Here is a 22,046-nt window from a genome sequence, read left to right on the forward strand (position 1 = left end):
AAGATTTATTATCAACAAAACCAAATATCCAATGATTTCTTTGGTTGGGGGATATTTACTTAGGGGTAGAGTAGAATATTTGTACTTTAGATACTACAGTAAATCAGCCTTTGATGTCTCTTGCTCTTGCAATGCCATGAGGCTTTGAGGCTGAGCCTTTCTTGTTTACTATGTGTTGTAAACAGGTCACTTTGGATGGTACAGTAGATGAAACAGATTAGATACCTGTGCAAAAACAGGAGGTAACAGCCATATACTTACAGGGCTAAGCTATGGTTATGGGTAGACAATTCAAGAGATGGTTGTGCTTCATTTAAGATGAGGTACATGAATGTGTAAAATATACAGTGTAAGGCACAAGGCTATGTAATTAAAGTATAATATATTATTTCTCAAGGATTGTCAAAAGCCAAGCATTGTAGCCCACACCCATTCATTCTCTCAACCACTTGAGAGGCCGAGGCAAGAGTATTTCTTGAGCCCAGGAGCACAAAGCCAGTTACAGGTAACACAGAGAAACTTAAAGTTTTTTGAAAATATTTTCCAAATATCACGTTGTGTAGCCTCAGAAAACTCATGAGAAGACTATCCATGTGGATACCAAATTCAAAGAGAGGTTTCTCAGAAAGACAACGAACCACATGGTTGCAAGTTCTGGAATGCAGTCATTTTCCAGGAAGATGAGCTGCAGTCTTTCATCTGATAAACTTTTCTTGCTGTCATTCTTGAGAGAAAAGATTTTCCTGATGTTGCTGCCGGCGTCCTTTGTTGACAGTATCTCAATAGTCATGAAAAAAGAAAGGGTAGAATGTTATATTTAGACATTGATATTCAGAATATTTTCTTACAAATTTAAAATGATTAAAATGGGAGAGCATTGCCAAGAGTCTCTGAGATTAAAATTCTGCCTGTTGCTGTAACATGACGGCCAGGACCAGTATAAAGTGCCAAATGCCAGCTAAGAGTGATGGAGGAAACGGGAGGGAGGAGGGGCCTGAGACTGAATTGGGTGGTTGTCACTACATTTTTCACAACTCACTTCCCATCAGAAGGCAGAGAGACCTATCATTTTTACTCACTTTCTTATAATAATCAATTTAGTTCATCTTTTCTTAATATTACCAATGAGAATTATCTCTAACACAACTTTTTCTCATAGGTAGGAAAGGAATAATATGAAATTAAATCTGTATTATGATATTAATTCTTGAATTTCTTATCATTTTTGTTCAGTTGGGTATGAGTTATATTTAAGATTAATAATACAAATAAACTCATAAAGGATATGAAGCAGACATCAAGATTAATTTGCCCAATGAACATGTGATATCATATTCATAAAACCAGTTGACTATGTCAATTGTTTTCTGATACTTTCTTTTTGTATGTGAATGTATATGTATATGAGTGTAGTATGCATACATGTATGTGGCATATGTCTACCTGTGCATGGGTTTAGAAAACAAAGAAAAAGTCAGGTGTCTTCCTCCATTCCTTTGCCCCCACCCCATAGTGTTATAGGGACTTGAAGACAATAACTGATTTATTTGGTGCTAGGTTCCAAACTGAGGTCTTTTTTTTTTTTTTTAAAAAAAGATTTATCTATTTATTATGTATACAGCATGTATGTCATGCAGGCCAGAAGAGGGCACCAGATCTCATTACAGATGATTGTGAGTCACCATGTGGTTGCTGGGAATTGAACTCAGGACCTCTGGAAGAGTAGTCAGTGCTCTTAACCTCTGAGCCATCTCTCCAGCCCCCAAACTGAGGTCTCTATGGTTGGGTAGTACCTTGCTACTAAGCTTTCCAGTCTTCTGATCATTGTGTGTGTGTGTGTGTGTGTGTGTGTGTGTATGCATTTGGAGGTCAAGTGATAATGTCTTGTGTCTTCCTTGCTTGCTCTATGCTTTATTTACTGAGGCAGGGTCTCTAACTGAACCCAGAGCTCACCATTTGGGCTAATCTAGAGGGGGAATCCCCTGTGTTTGTCTTCTTCATGCTGAAATTATAGGCATTTACCTGAGTACCATGAATCTGAATTCTAGGTCTCATACTTGTGTGATAAGTGTAGAACATCACCGCAGGCCAACTCTAGTAAATTTTATACTTACTCTTTTTTTTTTGAAGATTTTTTTTATTACTTACATGTATGTGTGTGTACGTGTGTATACATGTGTGAATGTATGCCGCATGAGTGCAGTACCCACAGAGGTCAGAAGGGGGCGTTGTTTCCCCTGGAGCTGGAGTTACATGTGGCTCAGAACCCAGCCACAGTCTTCTGCAAGAGCAGCCAGTGCTCTTCACTGTTGAGCCAGCTCTCCAGCCCCCTACACTTTTGTTCCTTTTATCTTTAAATTGGACTTGTCAGCACCACTTCTGGAGCTGGAAGGATGTCAGAGGGCAGAGGAGATTAATTCCAGCTCTAATAACATAAGAAATAAAAAAGAAAAGGTTCTGGCGATAACAAACTCCAGCAATAAAAACAACAACAGAAGCTGGGGGGCCCTGAGTGAGGGCAGAGGCACCCTGAGCCTTGGTGTCTTCACCAACCCTAATCATTTAAGCAAGTTACACATCACCAGTAGAAGCACTGCCAACCTGGGAACCCCAGATGAGCACTCCAGAGTCTCTGTTGTTTGTGAGCTACACACTAGGAGACGGTACAAAAATATTCCATAGCTGTTCCTTATTGCTCACATTCACACTGAACAGTAAGAGGGGTTTTAGTCATGGAGACTCTTGGAGTGGATAAAGAGACTCCTAGAGGAGGATACACTTTCAAGTCCAGTGTTTCATGGCCGATGACAAAATTTCAGCTATCTAGACAAAGCTCCCAGGCTGGCTCTTTCTGTGGTAAAAAGGCAGGAATGACAGCTTAAAGAACCAAGATCCTTCTTTGAAAACGGCCTTTGAGGTCTCTTTATTGTATCCCGGTGGATATTTTGCTTATATTTGTTTTATATCTTGGGTTTCATTTTCCAGGCACTTTGGAAAGGCATGAGACAGGAGAAAGGGCAAGGATTATTCTTAACTGTGGTGACAATGTGCAGCTTGTCAGATCTGAGCCTACACTGTCAGTGGCCTCAGAGACACACAAGCACAAGAGTGTAGAGCAGAGGTCCTCCAGTTCCCACCAACCTGGGCTGCTGCCCTGCCCTGGTCTGCAGCTGGAGTCTTCATGTAAGGTGAGTCCACATCTCCAGTGTTCCACAGGAACGTAGCAACTGGGGTAAGAAGCGACATGGCCCTAACCTGTCCGCACAAAAGCAGGGAATCGGTGATGGCCTCAGTCCAGTGATGTTGGGTTGAACAGGATAGGGGGATTTAACTCTATAGTGGATGCCATCCCTGCAATGACATTTGTGACAAGAGAGTTTCCAGCTCATCAAAAATTAAGTTACTGTCCCATGAACTTAAATTATAAGTGTTTTTCAATGATGGCGATTATATTCTGTAGTTTGAATCCATTTTTAATTCCTCAGTTGAGTGCATTTAGTATCTTTTACTCTGACTTTCTGTTTGTTATTAGACTGGCTTTATTGTTTTTCTTTTCTAGACATATTATAGTGATTTAATCTAATTTCTTTAAGATAGCATTTTCCATTTGTATCCTTCATGCTATCTTGTTAGCCTCTTTACCTGTGCCATGTGTATGAATATACCTGGTGTTTTTTCATGTAAATATCCTCTCCATAATGTTATCTAACATATTTCTGCAATTTTAAGGGCCACTGTATACTGTTTTATTGCTCTTATTGCTGGTGTCATTTTTTTACTAATTAATAATTTATATATAAATATTTCCAATAACATGTTTGAACCTAAAGATTTTTAGAAAAATCAAAAGTAGGGTCTAGAGAGATCACTCAGAGTCAGGGGCACTTGCTGTTCTTCCAGGGAACCCAAGTTTAGATCCCACCATCCACATGGGCCTCACAACTGTGTGTAACCACAGCTCGAGGGTCTCTGTCTTTCCTGGCCACCTGCTCTCACATGCATATAAGAGCTAAGTTGCACACACATACACTCTTACTCGTAATTGAAAATAATCAATGACATAAAAAACAGATCAAAATTATTCGTGTGGACGTGTAGGAACAGAGGTTTCTAAATCAGGAACTGCATATCCTTACCATTTCCTATTATTTCATTGCTCTGAATGAAGACTTAGCTATGATCCTGTTTTTATCTTGTGTGTACATTTATATTAGAAGCAGAAGATGTCTTGTCACTCATCAAGGCGATGGAAGCCAGGCCACACAGCTGAGCTTCCACACCACCTTACGAGTTTAGAGACCTGATTTGGATTTTATCTCAGGTCAGCATTCATTGTGAGATCTCAGACACTAACTGAACACCTAACAACAAATGTGTAGCTTGAAGGTTGTTTACTTGCTGACTGTGAGTATGTAACCGTGCTGGAATCACACTGGTTGACCCTCCAGTCTCCAAGTGCGAAGCTGGGTGGCTGCATGGCACAGATGCTGATACAGAGCCCCATGGTCTTCATGATGTCAGCCTCGGGGTGTTGGTCCACTGAGTTCTGAAAATCAGATACTGTCACCTCAGCCCACCAGGCCACTGAAAATGCCCTAAAGATTGCATTTCTCTATTTCCATTCAGACAACCTACTTCAGTCTGTAGGTTCCTTCTTCAGATCCTAAACCAGTGGGTAGCAGCAGCTTGTTTTCTGTACTTTTTCATTGTTTTGAGGTTGTCAAAAGCTACTCTTTGTGTTTATTTATTAATTTTGGCCTACCTGTGTGGACATTGTATACATGCAGTGCCAATGGAGGCCAGAAGAGGGCATCAGATTCCCTGGAACTGGAGTTACCATGTTGTAAGTTGCCATGTGGGGACTGGGAACTGAACCCAGGTCCTCTGGAAGAGCAGCCAGTGCTCTTAACCACTGAGCCATTTCCCCAGCTCTAGTTCTTAGCATCCCTACCATGAAAACAGGCTGTTTGTAAGGATACTTATACAGCTGTGGTGAAATTTTAATTGAATTGTACACATTGGGATCAATAAGGCTCAGTGACTGAGCCTGTCTAGGTGTTCATTCCCATTCCGATGCAGCCGCCTTGCTGTCTGTTGTAGCGGAGTGTGCATTAGAGAGTAGAAAGAATGTGCTGGAGAGGGCAATATGGGGTGAATCTGAGTAGGGTGTCAGACACCTGTGTCTGAAAGTGTCATCATGAAATGCACCGTTTTATACAATAAGCATACACAATAGTGGAGTAGGAATTCTTCTAGAATGGTAGACAAGAGCTAGGTGTCTGTTGATCTGTGCGTTTCAGAAGTGGAGGTGTAAGGTCTGTAGGGAAAAAAAAATCACTTTCACTAGGTGCCAGTTTCTCTACTTGGATTCTCAGAAGATAAACTGACTGCTGTTTCTTCCCGAAGCTCCGAGTTACCCTGTAGGTAGTGGTAACAGCGTATACACATTTCATTTTCTGTATATAATTTTGTTTCTTTCTTGACTTGAAGAAGCAATAAAATGCCCCGGCCTTGTCTTCCTGCTCGTAGGCTGATTTCCACTCTATTTTCTAGTTGTTGCTCTTTACCCGAGCAGACTGCAATTTCCAGCCTTTGCTCTTTGTAGTGGAGAAGTAGAGGAGACAGGGGACTCACCTCTTTTCCTTCACATGCTCCTGTTGTCACTAGATTTGGTGTGGCTGCAGGCATCTGTCCTTGTGCTTCTCTGTCCCACTTTCAGTTCTGCACGGCTTGCCCTCATTGTCTGTCATCCGTGTGTCATTTTAGCATTTCTCTAGAGCCAGGGTGTCGAGATGGTTTTATTATTATTATTATTATTATTATTATTATTATTATTATTATTATTATTATTATTATTATTAACTTTGTGTTTCCAAACAGGGTTTCTCTGCGTAGCCCTGCTGTCCTGGAACTCACTCTGTAGACCAGGCTGGCCTCAAACTCATAGAGATCCACTTGCCTCTGCCTCCTGAGTGCTGGGATTAAGGGCGTGCACCACCACCTCCTATGGACGTTGTTTTGTTTTAAAGTATGAGATTTCAAAGGTAAACTTGTATGTTATTAATCTACTTTTTTGTGCATGTGATATGTATGTGAGAGAGTGGGCACATAGGTCATGGCGCCCATGAGGAGGTGAGAGAGCAGCGTCAGGTGCTGGGCCTCGCCGCCCATATTGCTTGACGTGAGGTCTTTTGTGTTCGCTGTCATGTATGCCATCCAGGGTAGAAGTGCTGCAAGCTTCCGGGAGTCTCCACCTCTCCTCTCTGTCTCTCTTCACAAATGTCTGATTTGTCAGCTTTTCCAGGAATTCTGGGGACTCAGGCTCAGTTTGTTGTATTTCTAAGCGCTCTCTCCACTGAGGCATCTTCCTAGTTCATAAGCGATTTACTCTCAATATACTAAATGCTTCATGAGTTTCAGAAGAGAAAAAGTCTTCAAAGAGTGTGTGACTCACATACAGGTTGTGGGTGGGGGAAATGGACAACAAGCCTGTGAGTTTTGGACCATCCCAGAGTGCTTTGCATTTGTGCCCGTGTTAGTGATAGTGAGGCACAGGCAGGCTACTGGACAGCAATGGAATAGACAGTTTGGACAGGACAAAACATCTGGAACTCCATGTTGGCCAATATTTGGATGATTTTAGAATATTCTATTCAGTTTTTCTTCATGGTTTTGGAGAGTACATATAAATGGAGGGGGCAGATTATGAAGAGAACAGAAAATGTCATAAAAATCATTTAAAAAATATATCCACTTTGAATTTCTGGAGGAGCTAAATCTCTGCTGCTCCACAAAGAAAGATCTTTGGGATGAGAGGAGAAGAGTTAGAGTCTTAAAAGATTTACAGGATACAATACCATGTTGGCTTTTCTTAGATTGGGCAGAGGATAAAACGGGATAGGATCTATTTAAATAGTGGAGGGAGAAATTTAGCTTTGAGGTAGGGATTTAACAACTGGGCTAAAATCATTGCTACATGACAGAATCTTTGCTGCTACACTATATTTTAAAGAGAAAGGTCCCATTTTGCCCATTGGTTAGTTGGTTCGTTTTTGGTGTGTGTGTGTGTGTGTGTGCGCGCGCACACGCATGTGTGCACACGTTTTCAGTTCTTTACTGTGCTTCTTATCCATAAGATGGGTAAAGGGATAAGCAGGATTATTTTAATTGCCACAATTTATGCATTTGCAGTGTCTGAGAAGAACTCTGCTGAACCGAGCAGAACCCGTTTCTCACCAGCCCTCTGCTTGCTTGCCAGCTTAGAGCTGCCCTGTCTAATGTGGTGATATTAAAATGAACACATGACAGTTCTAGTTGATATTTGAAATAAGACCAGAACAAAATCTTAAACACATACATTTTGAACATATGAAATTAAATACAAATTATTCAAACCAACTTTACCCACTTTCTATTTATGTTGTTTTAAGATGTCTGCTGGGCAATTTAAAACTATAAATGTGATCTGCATTTTATTTATTTAAGACAGTGGTGTCCATGAAAAGGGTTGTGTGAATCTTTCAGTAAAAATCAGGGAGTGAATGTTTTAGGGTCGCAGCTGAGATCTTTGCCTACTCAGCTCTGCTGTTGAGCACAGGGGTCACCATGGAGGATTCAGGTACTTTACCTTACAGCAGCAAGCAGTGGCCCAGATGTGATATACTGGCTTTGGTTTGCTGATCTATGATCTAGTAGTTCTCTTTGCCCTGGAAGGTGAGGAGGTATCAACACAAAATGACAAAAGAATCTGTAACTCTTCTTTTATGCATGTCTGAAATTTTAATAAAGCCATTTATCTTAATGTCATATATTTGTGTATATATATATATATATGTGTGTATATACATATGTATATATATGGAATGTAAATTGGAATAGTTTGTGCCAATATATTCTATTCTATTATTGTATAGAAACCAGTACTTATATGTGCTGGGACACCATCCTTTATTAAATAAATAAATAATTAAATAAATAAATAAATAAATAAATAAATAAAATAATAAGCATTCAAATAAAAACAACAATAAAATATCCTGCAAATTAAAATTTCAGGGTACAATCAAGTGTGTGTGTGTGTGTGTGTGTGTGTGTGTGTGTGTGTGTGTGTCTGGTAAAAAGTCAAGAGCAAACATATCCTGTGGTGATATTTTATTTGTGCACCCCAATAAAGCTTATCTGGAGATCAGAGGGAGGTGTAAAGCATATAAGTTTGAAAGACATCAAAAGATAGTTTTTGGTTGGTAATACAAGTTAGAATAGAAAGTGAATTAGGTACATTTTGGACTCACCAGAATAGGATAGATAATGGAATATTTTCTCTGAATTTGTCAAATGCTAATGGACTAGACATTGTTGATATATTTATTGCCTATATATTGTATATAGTTATTGTACTTATTGTGTATAGTTTTCTTATATTAGTTATAATTTTTTTATTTTAGACAAAAAAGGGGAAATGTGATATTTTATTTGTGCACCCCAACAAAGTTTATCTGGAGATCAGAGGAAAAAGCCAGCCACTATATTAAACATAGAGGTCAGGCAGTGGTAGCACAGGCCTTTAATCCTAGCATTCAGGAGGCAGAGATTCATCTGGATCTCCATGAGTTCAAGGCCACATTGGGAACAGAGCCAGGCATGGTGGCACACACTTTTAATTCCCAGCACTAGTCAACCATAGAGGTCTGGAGGTCTGTACAGACAGACAAGGAGCGATAGAGCTGGGCAGAAAGAGGAAGTGATGTAGCTGGGCAGAGAGAGGAAGTGAGATGGCAGGGCACAGAAAGGATATAGGGTGAGTATACAGGAAGTGGCTCTCTCTCTGGCTGAGGATTTCCTAGCAGTAAGAACGTGGCTGGCTTCTTTCTGCTTCTCTGATCTCTCAGTTTTCACCCCACTATCTGGATCCGGGTTTTTTTATTAATAAGACCGTTTAGCAATTTCTCTTATAATATCCCATTACAGGAAGCCTCTGGTCTGCAAGCACTTATGCTGTAGTCTTGCTTAGTCATTGTCCCAAGGAGATACTTGAACCTTGGTTCCAGTTTGGGGACATAGCCCACAAGTGATCAGAGTTATAAACGGCCAGTGAGCCATGCAGAGAGGGAACCAGTGGAGTGTGTCTTCCTTCCTGAAGAAGAATCTAAGCAGTGCCTGGCTCCATGTGGCCCTATGAGTTCCTAGAGCACATGTTCACTCCTGTTTGGAGCCTTTAAAATGGACTCCCTGACAATCAGCGTCTCCCTGTGTCTCTACAGAGATAAAGGTGTGAACTTTATTGCCACATGCCACACTGTCCTCAAGTGTTCATAGATCTCCCTGCTTCATGTGTAGTATGTGTAAGAATGGGATTGAGTATGTGCATGTGTGTGTGAGTATACCTGCACATGTGCATTCTTGCCTTTGGATGTCAGGGATTGAAGTCAGGTGTCTTCCTCAGTCACTCCCCACCATGTTTTTGATATAAGGGTTTTATTGAGCTTGAACCTTACCAATTTGGCTAGACTGACTAGCTAGTGAGCCCTGGGGATCCTCTTGTCTCTGCCTCCCCAGTGCTGGGATTTACAGGTGCACATCGCCTCACCCAGCTTTTACATGGGTACTAGGGATAAAATTCAGGTCTTTGGGCCAGGGAAGATAGTGTATGCTGTCAAATTCAGCACTAAGGAGACCAAGGCAGGTACATCTCTTCAGTTTGGTGCCATTTTGGTCTATGTAGTGAGTTACAGGTAGGCCAAGGATACATAGTGATGTTTACAGGGTAAGCATTTGACTGAGTAGCCATCTTTCCCAACCTCCATTTCAGAGTTTTCAATAGTGCACTTGTATGAATTAATCTAAACATGTAAGATTGGTTGTAAATAAAGACTATGTTTGCATTTATAACTTAGTTGGTGTTTTTATGGTTCTTAACCTTTATCTGGCCTTAGTATGATAGCTGGTGTCACTTGCTGAGAAATTTTATTTAAGTTTGATCTTGCCTCCTCTTATAAAATACAGATGGCCACCTGCTAGGTTTTCAGTCAAAGGCTGGATTCTGCTACTTATACCTTATCAGAGTGAAAAGCAAAATTTTTATTACTTATTTTTGTATGTGTGTGTATATACACATGAGTGCAGGGGCCCATGGAGGCCAGAAGAGGGCATAGGATCCTGAAGCTAGACTTAGAGGTGGGTTCTGGGGACTTCTAGATGAGCAGTATGTATACCACTGAACCAAGTCTCCAAACCAAAAGGCTACTTTTTTTTCTTTTTGTTGCTTGTTTTATGTTTCATGACACATAAAATAACCAAAACAGGGCAACACAATGATACTTCAAAGTCTTACCTGTAGATTTACATTAAATAGTAAATTAAAGCTCACAGAGACAGTATTACATGTAGTTTAACTCCTTTTTTTTTTAAAGTATTCAGTTATCAAAAGTGAATCGCATTAGAAGAGAGTAGGTAGTATTTATTTGAAAATGATTGAATTATTTAAGAATAAAGGGCTGGAGAGATGGATCAGTGGTTAAGAGTGCTTGCTGCTCTTTCAGAGGACCTGAGTTTGGTTCCCAGCACCCATGCCAGGCAGCTCACAACCGCCTGCAACTCACGCTCCAGGGCATCCCCTGGACTCTGGCATTGTCAGGTACTGTACATATACAGCACATGCATGTGTTTATATAGTCAAAAGTAAAATTTAAAAAGATAAATTCCCCATGTAGAATGAGACTTTCCATTTCTTTGATTGGCAGGGAATTTGGGTGATATCCCTTTTGATAGTTGATCAAAGTGTAAATAACATGGAAAATTCTGCATAATTTTATAAGAACGTACATTCTTATTAAGCATTGGAAACATTCAGTTCTATAAGTTTAGTGTTAACATTTTCATTTTAAATATTTTACTTTACTTAACCCCTACATCCAACATAGTAACTGAACAATAACGTCTCCTCACCTCAGGCAGCCTAGGAAAACCTCTGTTTATGGCAATATGGGCATGGTAGTTTGCTTTTTTGAACCATATGTGAAGCAATGGATATTTTTGGCAGAAGGTAACCATATCTCAAAAAAAAAATCCTATCATTCATTTGGTGGCATGAATTTAGACTATTTATTTATTTATTTATTTATTTATTTATTTATTTATTGTTGCTCAGAAAGTTACCTCAGTGATGAGGAAAACTAGTAGAGGCTATCACAGCTTTGTTTCAAAACTACCTCAGGAGGTCCAGTCCCCACAGAAAGAATAAGCATGGTGAAGCGACTCCAGCTGCCGGCCTCCTGCGCAGGAGCCACCCTGAATTTCCTCAGAGGACTTCAAAGCCTCGCTCAAATCTAAACATCCGTCAGCCATGTAAATCGGAGTTACAAAAGGAAAAAGCGCCTATTTCATGGTGCACGGCTGGCGAGAGCCCAGCTTTGTGCTGCACGTGCCGGGCGGGCGTGGGGGGTTGGAGGGGGGTGCCAGCCACAGAAGGGCCCTGCTCCTCCCCCTGTGACAAATGCAGTTAACACCAGATCCATATTAATGTTGTCAAGTTCCCTTGATGTATTTAAACAGATTTTAATTATTTGCAGCATTCTGAGGCCCGGGATATATAGCCTCATATAGTCTTCAAAGAAAGCTTGCTTAACGTGTGAACGTAAAACCTCTCATCAAAATGAAACTTTGATACTGGCCTCAGTCACTGCCACAGGTTATTCATCCAGTCAGCAATTTGTGTGGCAAAGTGCCATTTGAATAGCGTATTGTTGGGGGACTTACGGTCCACTTGACAAGGGCTCTTTCTCTAAATAGTACAATTTGACTCCAGCTGTTAGAGATCGCCTTTGACAGCAGCCACACAGAACGGAGACTCACTGCTTGGAAAAAAAAAAAATCAATATCAGCTTCTTGCTTCTAGGAAGCTGTTCTTTTCTCTTCTGTGGACTATCAACGGCTATCGAGGGTGGAGAAGTGGAAGCTTAAATATTGCTTTAAATGCCATCTACTTTGAGTTTCCAGTTAAGACTTGCCACGGACAGTACCAAAGTAGAGTTTTAGGATATGATTCCCACACCCTGGTTCCTGTTGAGTCACAATTACAGGGCAGTTGAACCCGGAGTCTCCGTACTGTGTAGAAAAGAATTAGTGTAAACGCAGACAGAATTTTGGGTGATGTGACAGAGCCAGACCAATGACTTCTTGATGTTTACTTGTCAATGTGTCTTATAAATCCCCTTCGTTCTCTCTGTTTTTTGTTTTGTTTTGTTTTGTTTTTAATTTAGATGGCAGAATCTTTTGTGGCTGTGCCCATGGCAACACCCACAGATGTTGACAGCATTATGTTCCCAAAGTAGCCTTGCAGGTTTGGGGATTCGGTTTAGGGACTTTTCTAGCACTTTTTTTTTTTTTTTCCAAGCATACAAGGTTGCTATGATACCTGACTGGCAGTAACAGCTATTGAATCTCTTAATTCCAATAACTCCACACTAGGACCCCTCTCCCTCTCCCCCTCTTTGATTGGCTCTCTCTATTATTTCCTCTTTGATCGGGTATCTCTCTTATTACCAGATGTAATGTTTAACATACAGCAGAGAAAAATAAAATTGCATTCTTGAGATGAAAAAAAAAATGTCTTAAGGTAAAATCTTGAGCCATAAAACATTTCAAGTTATAAAAACCTTTAGCTGACTATTGATCTCCCAGGATTGCAGATACAATTTGTTTAAATTATTTCTTTCTTTGACTGTATGTGATTTTGGATTTTTATTGGTATTTCCCTGAGATGTCGTAAGTCTTCATCTAAGGCGTGTTGAGTGGAATCTGGAAGAGCTGTCATTTTCAACATAGAAAACGCCAGTGTGATGTGTCCTTTCTCAAATGCCTTTTCACTGGGGTCGGTTGAAACAGCTGTTGTCTTATTACTGGCCAACTCTGCATTTACTGAATCCTTGGCTGCAATAGCAACTGAAAATTCATAAAGCTGATGGTTCAATTGTGAACGAAGACCTTTAAGGCTGACTCAAGGTCAACGTTATTGTTTTTATAATTGCTGATAGGCAATCCTGATTTCTTCCAGAGAAGGGCTTTGCTCAGCTTTGGTTTCTGTGAATGTTATCTCTTTTGTTAATTCTCACAGAAGATTTTTCAATGAATAAATGTTTATACTACCTCTCAGTGCTCCAAGCAGCCTGGATCCACTTTAGGACCCTTCCCCTGCGCAGATATCCCATCATCCCTGTTGGGATGTGAAGCTCTAGAATTTTTTAAATATTTTGGAATGAAATTCTTTCTATAATCATCAGTTAACTTGTGTGCATGTGTGCGTGTGTTGCAGAGAGCGAGATCAATCCATCATGGAAACACTGAGTAGAGTTAAGTGAATCAGGCATCCCATTTTGTGTTCATCTTAGTCAAGAAACATCATTAAGGTGATTTACTCCATAAGTTTTAAGATTTGTCGTTATTGACATGAATAATTTGATAGGTCTTTTAGAGCACATGAATGTTATGATCAAGGTCATGTTATTATGTCATGACAGTTAGGAACATCTCCTTCGCTAATTCCTTAGTTTCTTTCCTTCCTTTTATTTTCAGTTCTGAATCAGTTTTCCTTAAAAACAAAACCAAACAAACCAAACAATAACCCAAACCAAAAACAAACAAACAAAAAACATGGCTTTTCAAGTTTTGTTTATCTGGTATTCAGCCTCATGGAGAAAACTGATTATCTACTAAAGTAAAAAAATTCCCCAACCCCCAAGAGGGTCAGATCTGTCCTATTTAAGCAACTTGTTTCTGGTGGTGAAGTTTCTTAAAATGAAATAATTATCTTTGGAATGATACACATTAGTGTATACTTTGTAATGATACACTTTGTAATGATACACAGTAAAGTGTATACTAGACACACTAGTATACACACTAGTGTGGTGTAAAATCATTACCTGGGTATCATTACCTCTGTAATGACAGCACACTAGTATCCAGTCTACTAGTAATAAATAAAATATACAGAAAGGAATATTTCATTTATTACCAGAACACTGGATACTAGCTTGAAGAATAAAAAGTAACATATATAGAAATTTGGATGTTGGATTAACTTAAAGAATTTAGAACAGGAAAGGAAAGGAGAATGAAATCTCTTTTCTTGAAAGCCGGCCATGTCACTTGTTGACTGAGCACACCCTCTGGGCCCATTTAAGGAAACACAGCAGGCCAGTGACGTATGCTGATGCTGTCTCTAAGAGTGGAAAATGCAAAAATGTTACAGGAAGCAGTTCTCCGGACAAAAGCATTTATTCTCATGGAATATTTCCTCTGGACTATTAAGACAAAATGTATTAAGCCCTTAGCTTTGTTTATTGATGCTCAGAATCTGAATGTGTTTCATTAGAAAAAAACAGCCAGCCAGTATTCCTGAGTTTTCAGGATTGAGTTTTCACAGCGGCATCCGGGAAGTGCCTTCAGTTCTGCGAACAGCTCGAGATTAGTTAGTCATCTTCATCCTAAACGAACAGCCCGAAGAACCTTTTCCTCCAATTATCATTATTCCTCATGGCTATTAAATGTTCCCAGGATGCTGTGTGGGCACCAGGGACTTGCTTTTCCTGTGTATATAATTTTATACTTGAACAGGTCTGAACACTGTATGGTTTTTGCTGATGGTGGTCAGTTTTCCTTCACTCCTATTGCCTAGGACATGGTTTTTCTTTTTCTTTTCTTTTTTTCAGAGCTGAGGACCAAACCCAGAGCCTTGTGCTTGCTAGGCAAGTGCTCTACCACTGAGCTAAATCCCCAACTCCAGGACATGGTTTTTCAAAAACCATTCCCAAAGCTTACAAAACACAAAGCCCTGTTCACCCTCAATGTTCTTGCCCACCTCCTTAGAGGTCTCTGGTCATTGTACAAAACTCACCTCTCTCCACCTCATGTTTGATAGCGTATATTTTGTTTTCCTTATTCTAGTCCTTCCGTCAAGCTCTATTTTACAACCCCCATAGTCTGGCATTGACCACGTGGCTATGTCTGGAATACAGAGAGAAGAGCACAGGCCCTGACTTCCTATGACATCATCCAGAGAGTTAAATGAGATTATTACTCCATGGGTGATACAAGTGCCCAAATCTAAGGCTCATCTGAGTCTAGATTGTCCACTAAGTTTATGTATTATGGGATTGTCAGATAAACATTTTTAACCATCAAAGGCCTACTTTTTCTTCAGCCTATTCACTTACAGTTAAAGTGAAGTTTATGGATGATTAAAAAATGTCTTGAAGGCCACATAGCATGTTTTTCCCCTTTGTGCTTTTCATTTTTACATAAACTAAAGATTATCTTAAATAACCCTTAGAACATACATTAATTTCTGGCATGTTCAAGGATGGGATTATCATGATAGTAGCAGAAATGTCTAGTCTTCCATGTGTTTATGATATTTCCATTCATTACCATTAGTTTTACCCTGGCTTATATACTCCTCCCGTCTGTTTTAAACAAGATAGCATTTAGGGCCAGAGACAAACCATGCAAAGAATAGCTATGAATGAGCACTCAAGATAGTGTACAGACCTTCCAACAGGCTGGGCATTGCTCCTGCAGCTGGATACATTGTGTTGGCCTCATGTTCAACATCCTTTAATTCTGGAACTAGGTTTTTGTGTTTTAAAATACTCTAGATTATCGTAACGCTAATTGCAACTAGAGTTTTCTTTTTGGACAAGGTCTCACTAAGTAGTGCTGGCTACCCTGAAACTCATGACATAGACCAGGCTGGTTTTGAACTTACTGCTCTTGTTGATTCTTCTTCACCAGGCCTAGGAGTGGAGGTGCATACCACCACGCCAGCTTTGTAAAACTGCAATAATTAAAATCTGGCTCTCTCTCTCTAATGAGTAAATTAGAAGGGATTGGGGCACTTAATTTATATATGTCTCTAAAAAGACCATAATAAGTGGGTAGCACATTCATGGAAACAGCATGAAGTATAATGGGGGCAAGTACAGTAATCTGCTGGCTTAATAAACTTTAAAAGCTTATTTAATAATGGTAATGAAATCTGGGATATTTGGCACACAGGGAACCGTCTCACTTTAGGTGAGATGCAAATAGCAGTTTCCTCATAAGACTCAGAAAGACAAAAGGTGACATGGTTAAAATGGCTTTGTTCACCAGCGAAGTTTATGGTATCCCCTCCATTTACCTGGCTGTCAATCTCAGGCTCATTTCTCCTAGTCACAGAGTTATCTAAAATAATCACCCAGACATAGCCTGAGGATTATATTGTATATCATGAGTCTTCTTCTTTCCTGGGATAATTACTTTTCAAGCCCACCCCTTAATATAAAGCCCCCAAAGCTATCAGCCATCTAATCAACAGGTTTGCAATAACGTTTAGAAATGGATGTATGATAAATATGAAGGAGGTTTATTTATGCTTCATTTCCCAAACACGGGAACTCAAGGTAAGCCTGTAACCCTCAAGCAGCAGCTTCCTGCTTTGGTAGCTGATTTGGAAGCTGCTTCATGCCCCTTTCATCAGACGACAGGAGGGAGAGCTGATTACATTCTGGTGTATACCACTTTAAATGCTTGCAGATTTCTCTTTGGGTGGGATAGGTCCAGAGTCTCAGGAGACTGCAAGCTTTAAAGGATTTCCTCTTCTTCATTGTCTCGTAATGCCCAAATGAGATCTGGGGGATGAGGTTGCTCAGTAATTTTCGATAGACTGCATGCTGGCACTGCCAATTCCAGGCTCTACACGCTTCTTCCTAGCAGAGGCCATAGACTCCAGATGTCCTCTTTGCCTACTCAAATTCTACCTGGTTAACAAGCACATGCCAGCTCGCCTTTGAAGTACCAATGTGTTGCCTAATTATTTATAAGTATTTATACTACTTCCCCAAGTAGACTTTAAGTTCCGTGGTATATATGTTGTATACATTTAGTAGTGAGGTAAGGCAGAAAATTCATTCTTCAGATACTCATTGAATACCTACAATGTACCTCATGCCCTGGACACTAGGAATTTCAACAAGATCTAGGACTCACATAGCTAACGTGTAAGGAGAAAAGATGGATCATAATTTAAAGAGGAAAGGCCAGGGACTGGAGAGGTGAGTCAGTGGTTACTCTTCCAGAGGACCAGGGAATTGAGTGTTTAGTATGAAGTTGGATAAAAGCATGAAATGATGTATACGGATGTTAGAACCATATCTGAAGTGCTATTGGTAGGCAACCTGTGCCATGCAGGGGCCGCTGCCATCTAGAGCACAGGTCATAACAACTGTAAATCTTGATGGAGAAGTAACATTTTGCTGTGAGGAATGAGCCTCAAAGATAAGAATATAAATGTGGCTCCTAAAGAGGGTGTTAATGAGATGTTAGTACAGGTAGAGATAGTATGTCTAATAAGGAGAGATGAAAAGTTACTGTCTGACCTTTCTTCAGGAAAATAGTGCTAAAATCTGGACTTGGCTGTTTTATTGTACTCATTACTAGTTACAACTGAGTAACGCTATCTAGACAAAATATTTTGCAGTGGACCCTAGGCCTTATGTAGTTTGCTGGACTGAAGCTTCTCTGTTCATTGACTAATAACTTACCCCACTCCAGCTCCTGGCTATCATGATTTCACTCCTGGATTCTGTGAAGGTGACTGTTTTGAGTCTCTGAAAGAGAATCATGCAGTGCTCGTCCTGTGATTGGCTCTTTTATTATTCAGCCTTTTGGGGGCGGATTTTTGTTGTTTTTGTTTTGTTATCTGTTGCAGAATTTCATTCTAGGGCTGAATATTATTTTATCACAGCTATTTAATGTCTTTTTCTTCATCTATTCATCTGCCAATGTACATCTAGGTTTTTTAATCTCTGTTATTGAGAATAACACTGCATTGGGCATTCACACCTCTTTGAAATCTTAATTTGATTCTTTTGGTTAGTATCTAGAAGTAGAATTCCTAGATCATGTGGTAATCCTAGTTTTGGTTTTTTTTTTAAACATCTCTCTCTCTCTCTCTCTCTCTCTCTCTCTCTCTCTCTCTCTCTCTGTCTCTCGTGTGTGTGTGTGTGTGTGTGTGTGTGTGTGTGTGTATGTGTGTGTGTGCCACAATACATGTCTACATGTCTGGAGGTCAGAGGACAACTTGTGGGAGTTGGCTGTCTCCTTCCACCATGTTGATTCCAGGTGTCCACTTCAGGTGATCAGTTGCTCAGTAATAAGTGCCTTTCTCTGCTGGCCCAGTGTCAGTTTTAATTTTCAGATGAACCTGGGTATTGTTTTCATTTGATTTTGTATTGCAGTATTTATTCACCCTTACCCTCACTGATATTTGATGTCTTTTAGTTTTATGACACCTTTACAGGATGAGATGCCATATCTGTGAACTTTTGCTTTTCATTTTCATGATAATTTGTGCTTATTTTGTGGCTACTGGTCTATCTTCTTTGGAGACATGTTTATTGGATTCCTTGGCCTGTTTTGAATCCGATTTTTCAGAATTTTGCTATTGAGTTGTAAGAGTTCCAGAACTTGGACTTCTAAAGGCAGCTTTTATCTGTGATGGGAAATATTATTCATAACACAGGAGTACTCATAAGACCATAGTCATGAACACATACTACTCATCCAAATTGATGAGACTTCATTTCTTACTTTACCTTGTTAGTGTGGCTTTGTTAGAAAACAAAACGTTGGTGGGTATACTTTAATAAAACTTCTGTTCATGTAGGATAAGGCAAGGATTAGAAAAAGGTTTTCCTGAAGATAAGATGCTAAGTGCTCTTGTCTTTATGGATTGCCTTGTCTCTGTGGGAACCTCCCAATTCTGCATCTGTAATGCAAAAACCAGCAGTAGATGACTTCTGTGTAAAGGGGCAGTCCTGTGTTTTAACAAAACTTTATTTACAACAAGAGGAAGCAAAAATTATTTGGCTGTCAGAAGTGGCTCTGACCCTTCAATCCAATTCTAAATAGGTATAATGTGTTGCATGTGGAGGTTGGGCATTCTTGTCATGCCTCTTCTGCTTAAGCTTACAGGTTAAAATAAAACTTCAGGAAAGCAGTTACTAGATACATGAGATGTTACTACAGGGTCCTTCCCCCCCCCTTAATTTTATATGCATGAATGTTTGCCTGCATGCATGTCTGTTTGTGCACTATGTGTATGCAGTGCCATGAGAAGCCAGAAGAGGATATCTGGTCCTCTGGAACTGGAGTTATAGATAGTTGTGAGTCACCATGTGGATGCTAGGAACAGAACCTGGGTCCTCTACAAGTGTTCCTAATCACTGAGCCATCTCTCTAGCACCTACAGAATCTTTTCAAAAGGACTTCTGTCCTCAAACACTTCACATACTTTGGTTTCTATTACATACTGTTTCAGTCAGTGATACTTTCTGTACTGATTTCAGTTTAGTAAGCTTTTTGGTGGAATTTAAATGATCAGAATATCCGGTGGCCACAGGGAGATATGTCTTCTGAACATAAAAATATTGTGGCTAAAAATTCCTTATTTAAGGATTTTTTTTAAATTTTTGTTTTTTTATATTTGGATGCCTATGTAAATGCATGCCACACATGTGTGGGTGCCCTGGAGGCCAGAAGAGGGCATCAGATCTCCTGGAATTGGAGTTATGGGTAGTTAGCAGCTGCCTGATGTAGGCACTAGGAACTGAGCGCAGGTCCTCTGCATTAGTATCTGCTCCTGGCATCTGGGCCCTCTCCCCAGCACCAACTTGTTATTTAATACATGTGTGTCACTCCAGAGGGAAGAAGCACTTGATAAAATTTTGTCCCTTGTTCTATGCAGTGGTAAACCAGTTCTGGCTGGCTTGTTTTTCCTCTAAACCTACACCTTTCCTGATCTTTTGGTCAATTATCAGCTTGTTGGGATGGCGTTTATGAAGCGTTAATGCGATGCCGGTGACTAAAGTGTCATGGTTGGAAGCAAAGGTGTTTGCAGTGAGTCATATCAGCATGCCCGTAGCACATACTTTTTAATTAGTGTTCATCCCTAGAGGCCAAGTTCCAAGTAATTTAGCAGCACACACTTGTCATCTTAATTGACAATTATATACCAAGTAAGAAGTAAAAAGAAATCAAAGGAAATGGTCGCTGTTTAAGGGGAGTGCCCGAGAGAAACATCTATTTTCCCACTTAAGATTGAGCTTCTTAATAAAAGTGCTTTTGAATTTGATATTTTTTTTCTATTAGTGCCATTTATTTTAGTACAAGATACAGAACAAACCAAAGTTGAGTTATAAAACATCTATTCAAGCAGTTGTGGGAAGAGTGGTTTTGGATTTTCGGGTAATTTTTAAAGGACTCATGAAGTCTTCTCTCTTGTGTATGCTCAAGAGCACACTGGTCTCTTATTTCCACTAGGGCTCCTCGATGTTGGCTTGATTGAATAAAAGGCTGTGTGACTTCGAATTTGTCGCCAGGCCTCTCTCAGCTGTCTTCTGTCTGTCTGTCTTTTCATCCATCCATTGATACCAAATTGTTTAAGAGCCCAAATCTCATTATCTAAAACAACCCCAGTTTATGCCTTATTTGTTTTTAGCACCACTCTGCCCTTTGCCCACGGTAGGCTAAGAAGGCGGCGGCAGCAGCATTTGACTGGGGAAGAAAGATTTAAGATATCCTAGTGACTGAGATGATAATTATTTCTAAGATTCTATCTATTTGATTCTAGAGCCTTTCCCTGAAGAGGATGCCTATCACTCCATAGAGGTATTGCCTCAGAAAATGGTATTGGCTGTTTGCGTTTTAGATTTTTCTCTAAAATATTGAAACTTGAGAGCTGGTTGTTGGCTTCACTCTCATCCCAGAGGCTGAGTACACTTGGGTTGTTGCTCATGTTTTAGTTTTTCTCTGGGGGAAGTGGATTTGTCTCCCAGTCTTTTCTCTAGTCTGCTAATACCTTGAAGTGAGTCTGAACTTTCCATCTGCACTCTTGGTGATTTTTGTTTGTCTTCTCTCCCCTTCTATAACTTGGTCTTCAAAGGTTGTTGAAAAATGTTGGGCAATTTTTGCCTTTAAAATCAACTAAGGGTGAAGAGTAGTATGTAGCTCAGTAGTAGAGCACTTTCCCAGCATGCATGAAGTGCTAGGTTTCATCTCCAGCCTGATAAAAAACTAATACATCAAAATAAATCAATTATACATATACACATATTATTTCTTATTTACTGTGGCTGTATTTACTTACATTGATAAGTTTAGTTGACTACTGTTGTATTATTTTAGAGATACCACAATAGAACACTGGTGGCATAAATTTTAGAAGTATAAAGTGTGGAAATGAAATATTTTGAATTATTCAGTAATATAATATTCTTTGTGTTGGACCTTTGGTCCATTTTCCACTTACTACACAAATCTGAAATGTTTGATGGAGGCAAAATTTCAACCTGCAAATTTAACTTATTTTTATTTTTCTGTGTATGGGTGTCTTGCCTATGCATGCTTGGTTTCTCAGAGGCTAGAAGAGGGTGTCAGATCTCCTGGAAATGGAGATACAGATAGTTGTGAGTGGCCATGAGGGTGTTGGGAATTGAACCCAGGTTCTCTGCAAGGGTAAGAGCAGCCAGTGCTCCTAACCCCTGAGCCATCTCTCCAGACCCATTAACCTGAAAGTTTAGAAGAAATTAGTTTTTAGTTATTGAAATTGTTTATACAGAGTTAGGATTAAAATTTTTAAGTTATTTATGTATGTGCACATGTATACACATATGGGGATGAAAGGCTGACTTTGAGTAATTGAATCGCTCTCCACCTTTTTGTTTTGTTTTTGAGACAGGATCACTAAATCCGAAGTTTGGGCTGGACTGGCTGGATTTCCATAGGCTTTGGCTGACCAGCCTGGCCAGCAAGCACCTGGGTCCTGCCTCTCTCTGGCCTGCCCTATCTCTTGGGTTACATGTCCATACCACCACACCTTGTTTTTATATGGGTGCTGCGGCTCCAAACTCAGGTTTTTGTGTTTGTGTTGGAAGCACTTTGCGCACAGAGACAGGAGATATCTCCCCAGGCCACCAGTCACATTTTCTGAGTGATACAGAAACATTCAT

The 22,046-nt window shown here is 39.9% G+C and overlaps 1 protein-coding gene across 3 annotated transcripts in view; it reads left to right on the top strand.

Moving 5' to 3' along the window:
- Wdr72 (WD repeat domain 72) overlaps positions 1–22,046 on the top strand; it is a 173,670-nt gene that overhangs the window by 61,992 nt on the left and 89,632 nt on the right. For all 3 annotated transcript variants that reach the window (XM_076576691.1, XM_076576690.1, XM_076576689.1), the window contains one exon: positions 2,986–3,188. In XM_076576691.1, coding sequence (XP_076432806.1) covers positions 2,986–3,188 — 203 coding nt within the window. The remainder of the gene's footprint in view (positions 1–2,985; positions 3,189–22,046) is intronic.

Source organism: Peromyscus maniculatus, chromosome 7 (genome assembly GCF_049852395.1).
Source record: "Peromyscus maniculatus bairdii isolate BWxNUB_F1_BW_parent chromosome 7, HU_Pman_BW_mat_3.1, whole genome shotgun sequence".
In the NCBI taxonomy this organism is placed as follows: domain Eukaryota; kingdom Metazoa; phylum Chordata; class Mammalia; order Rodentia; family Cricetidae; genus Peromyscus; species Peromyscus maniculatus.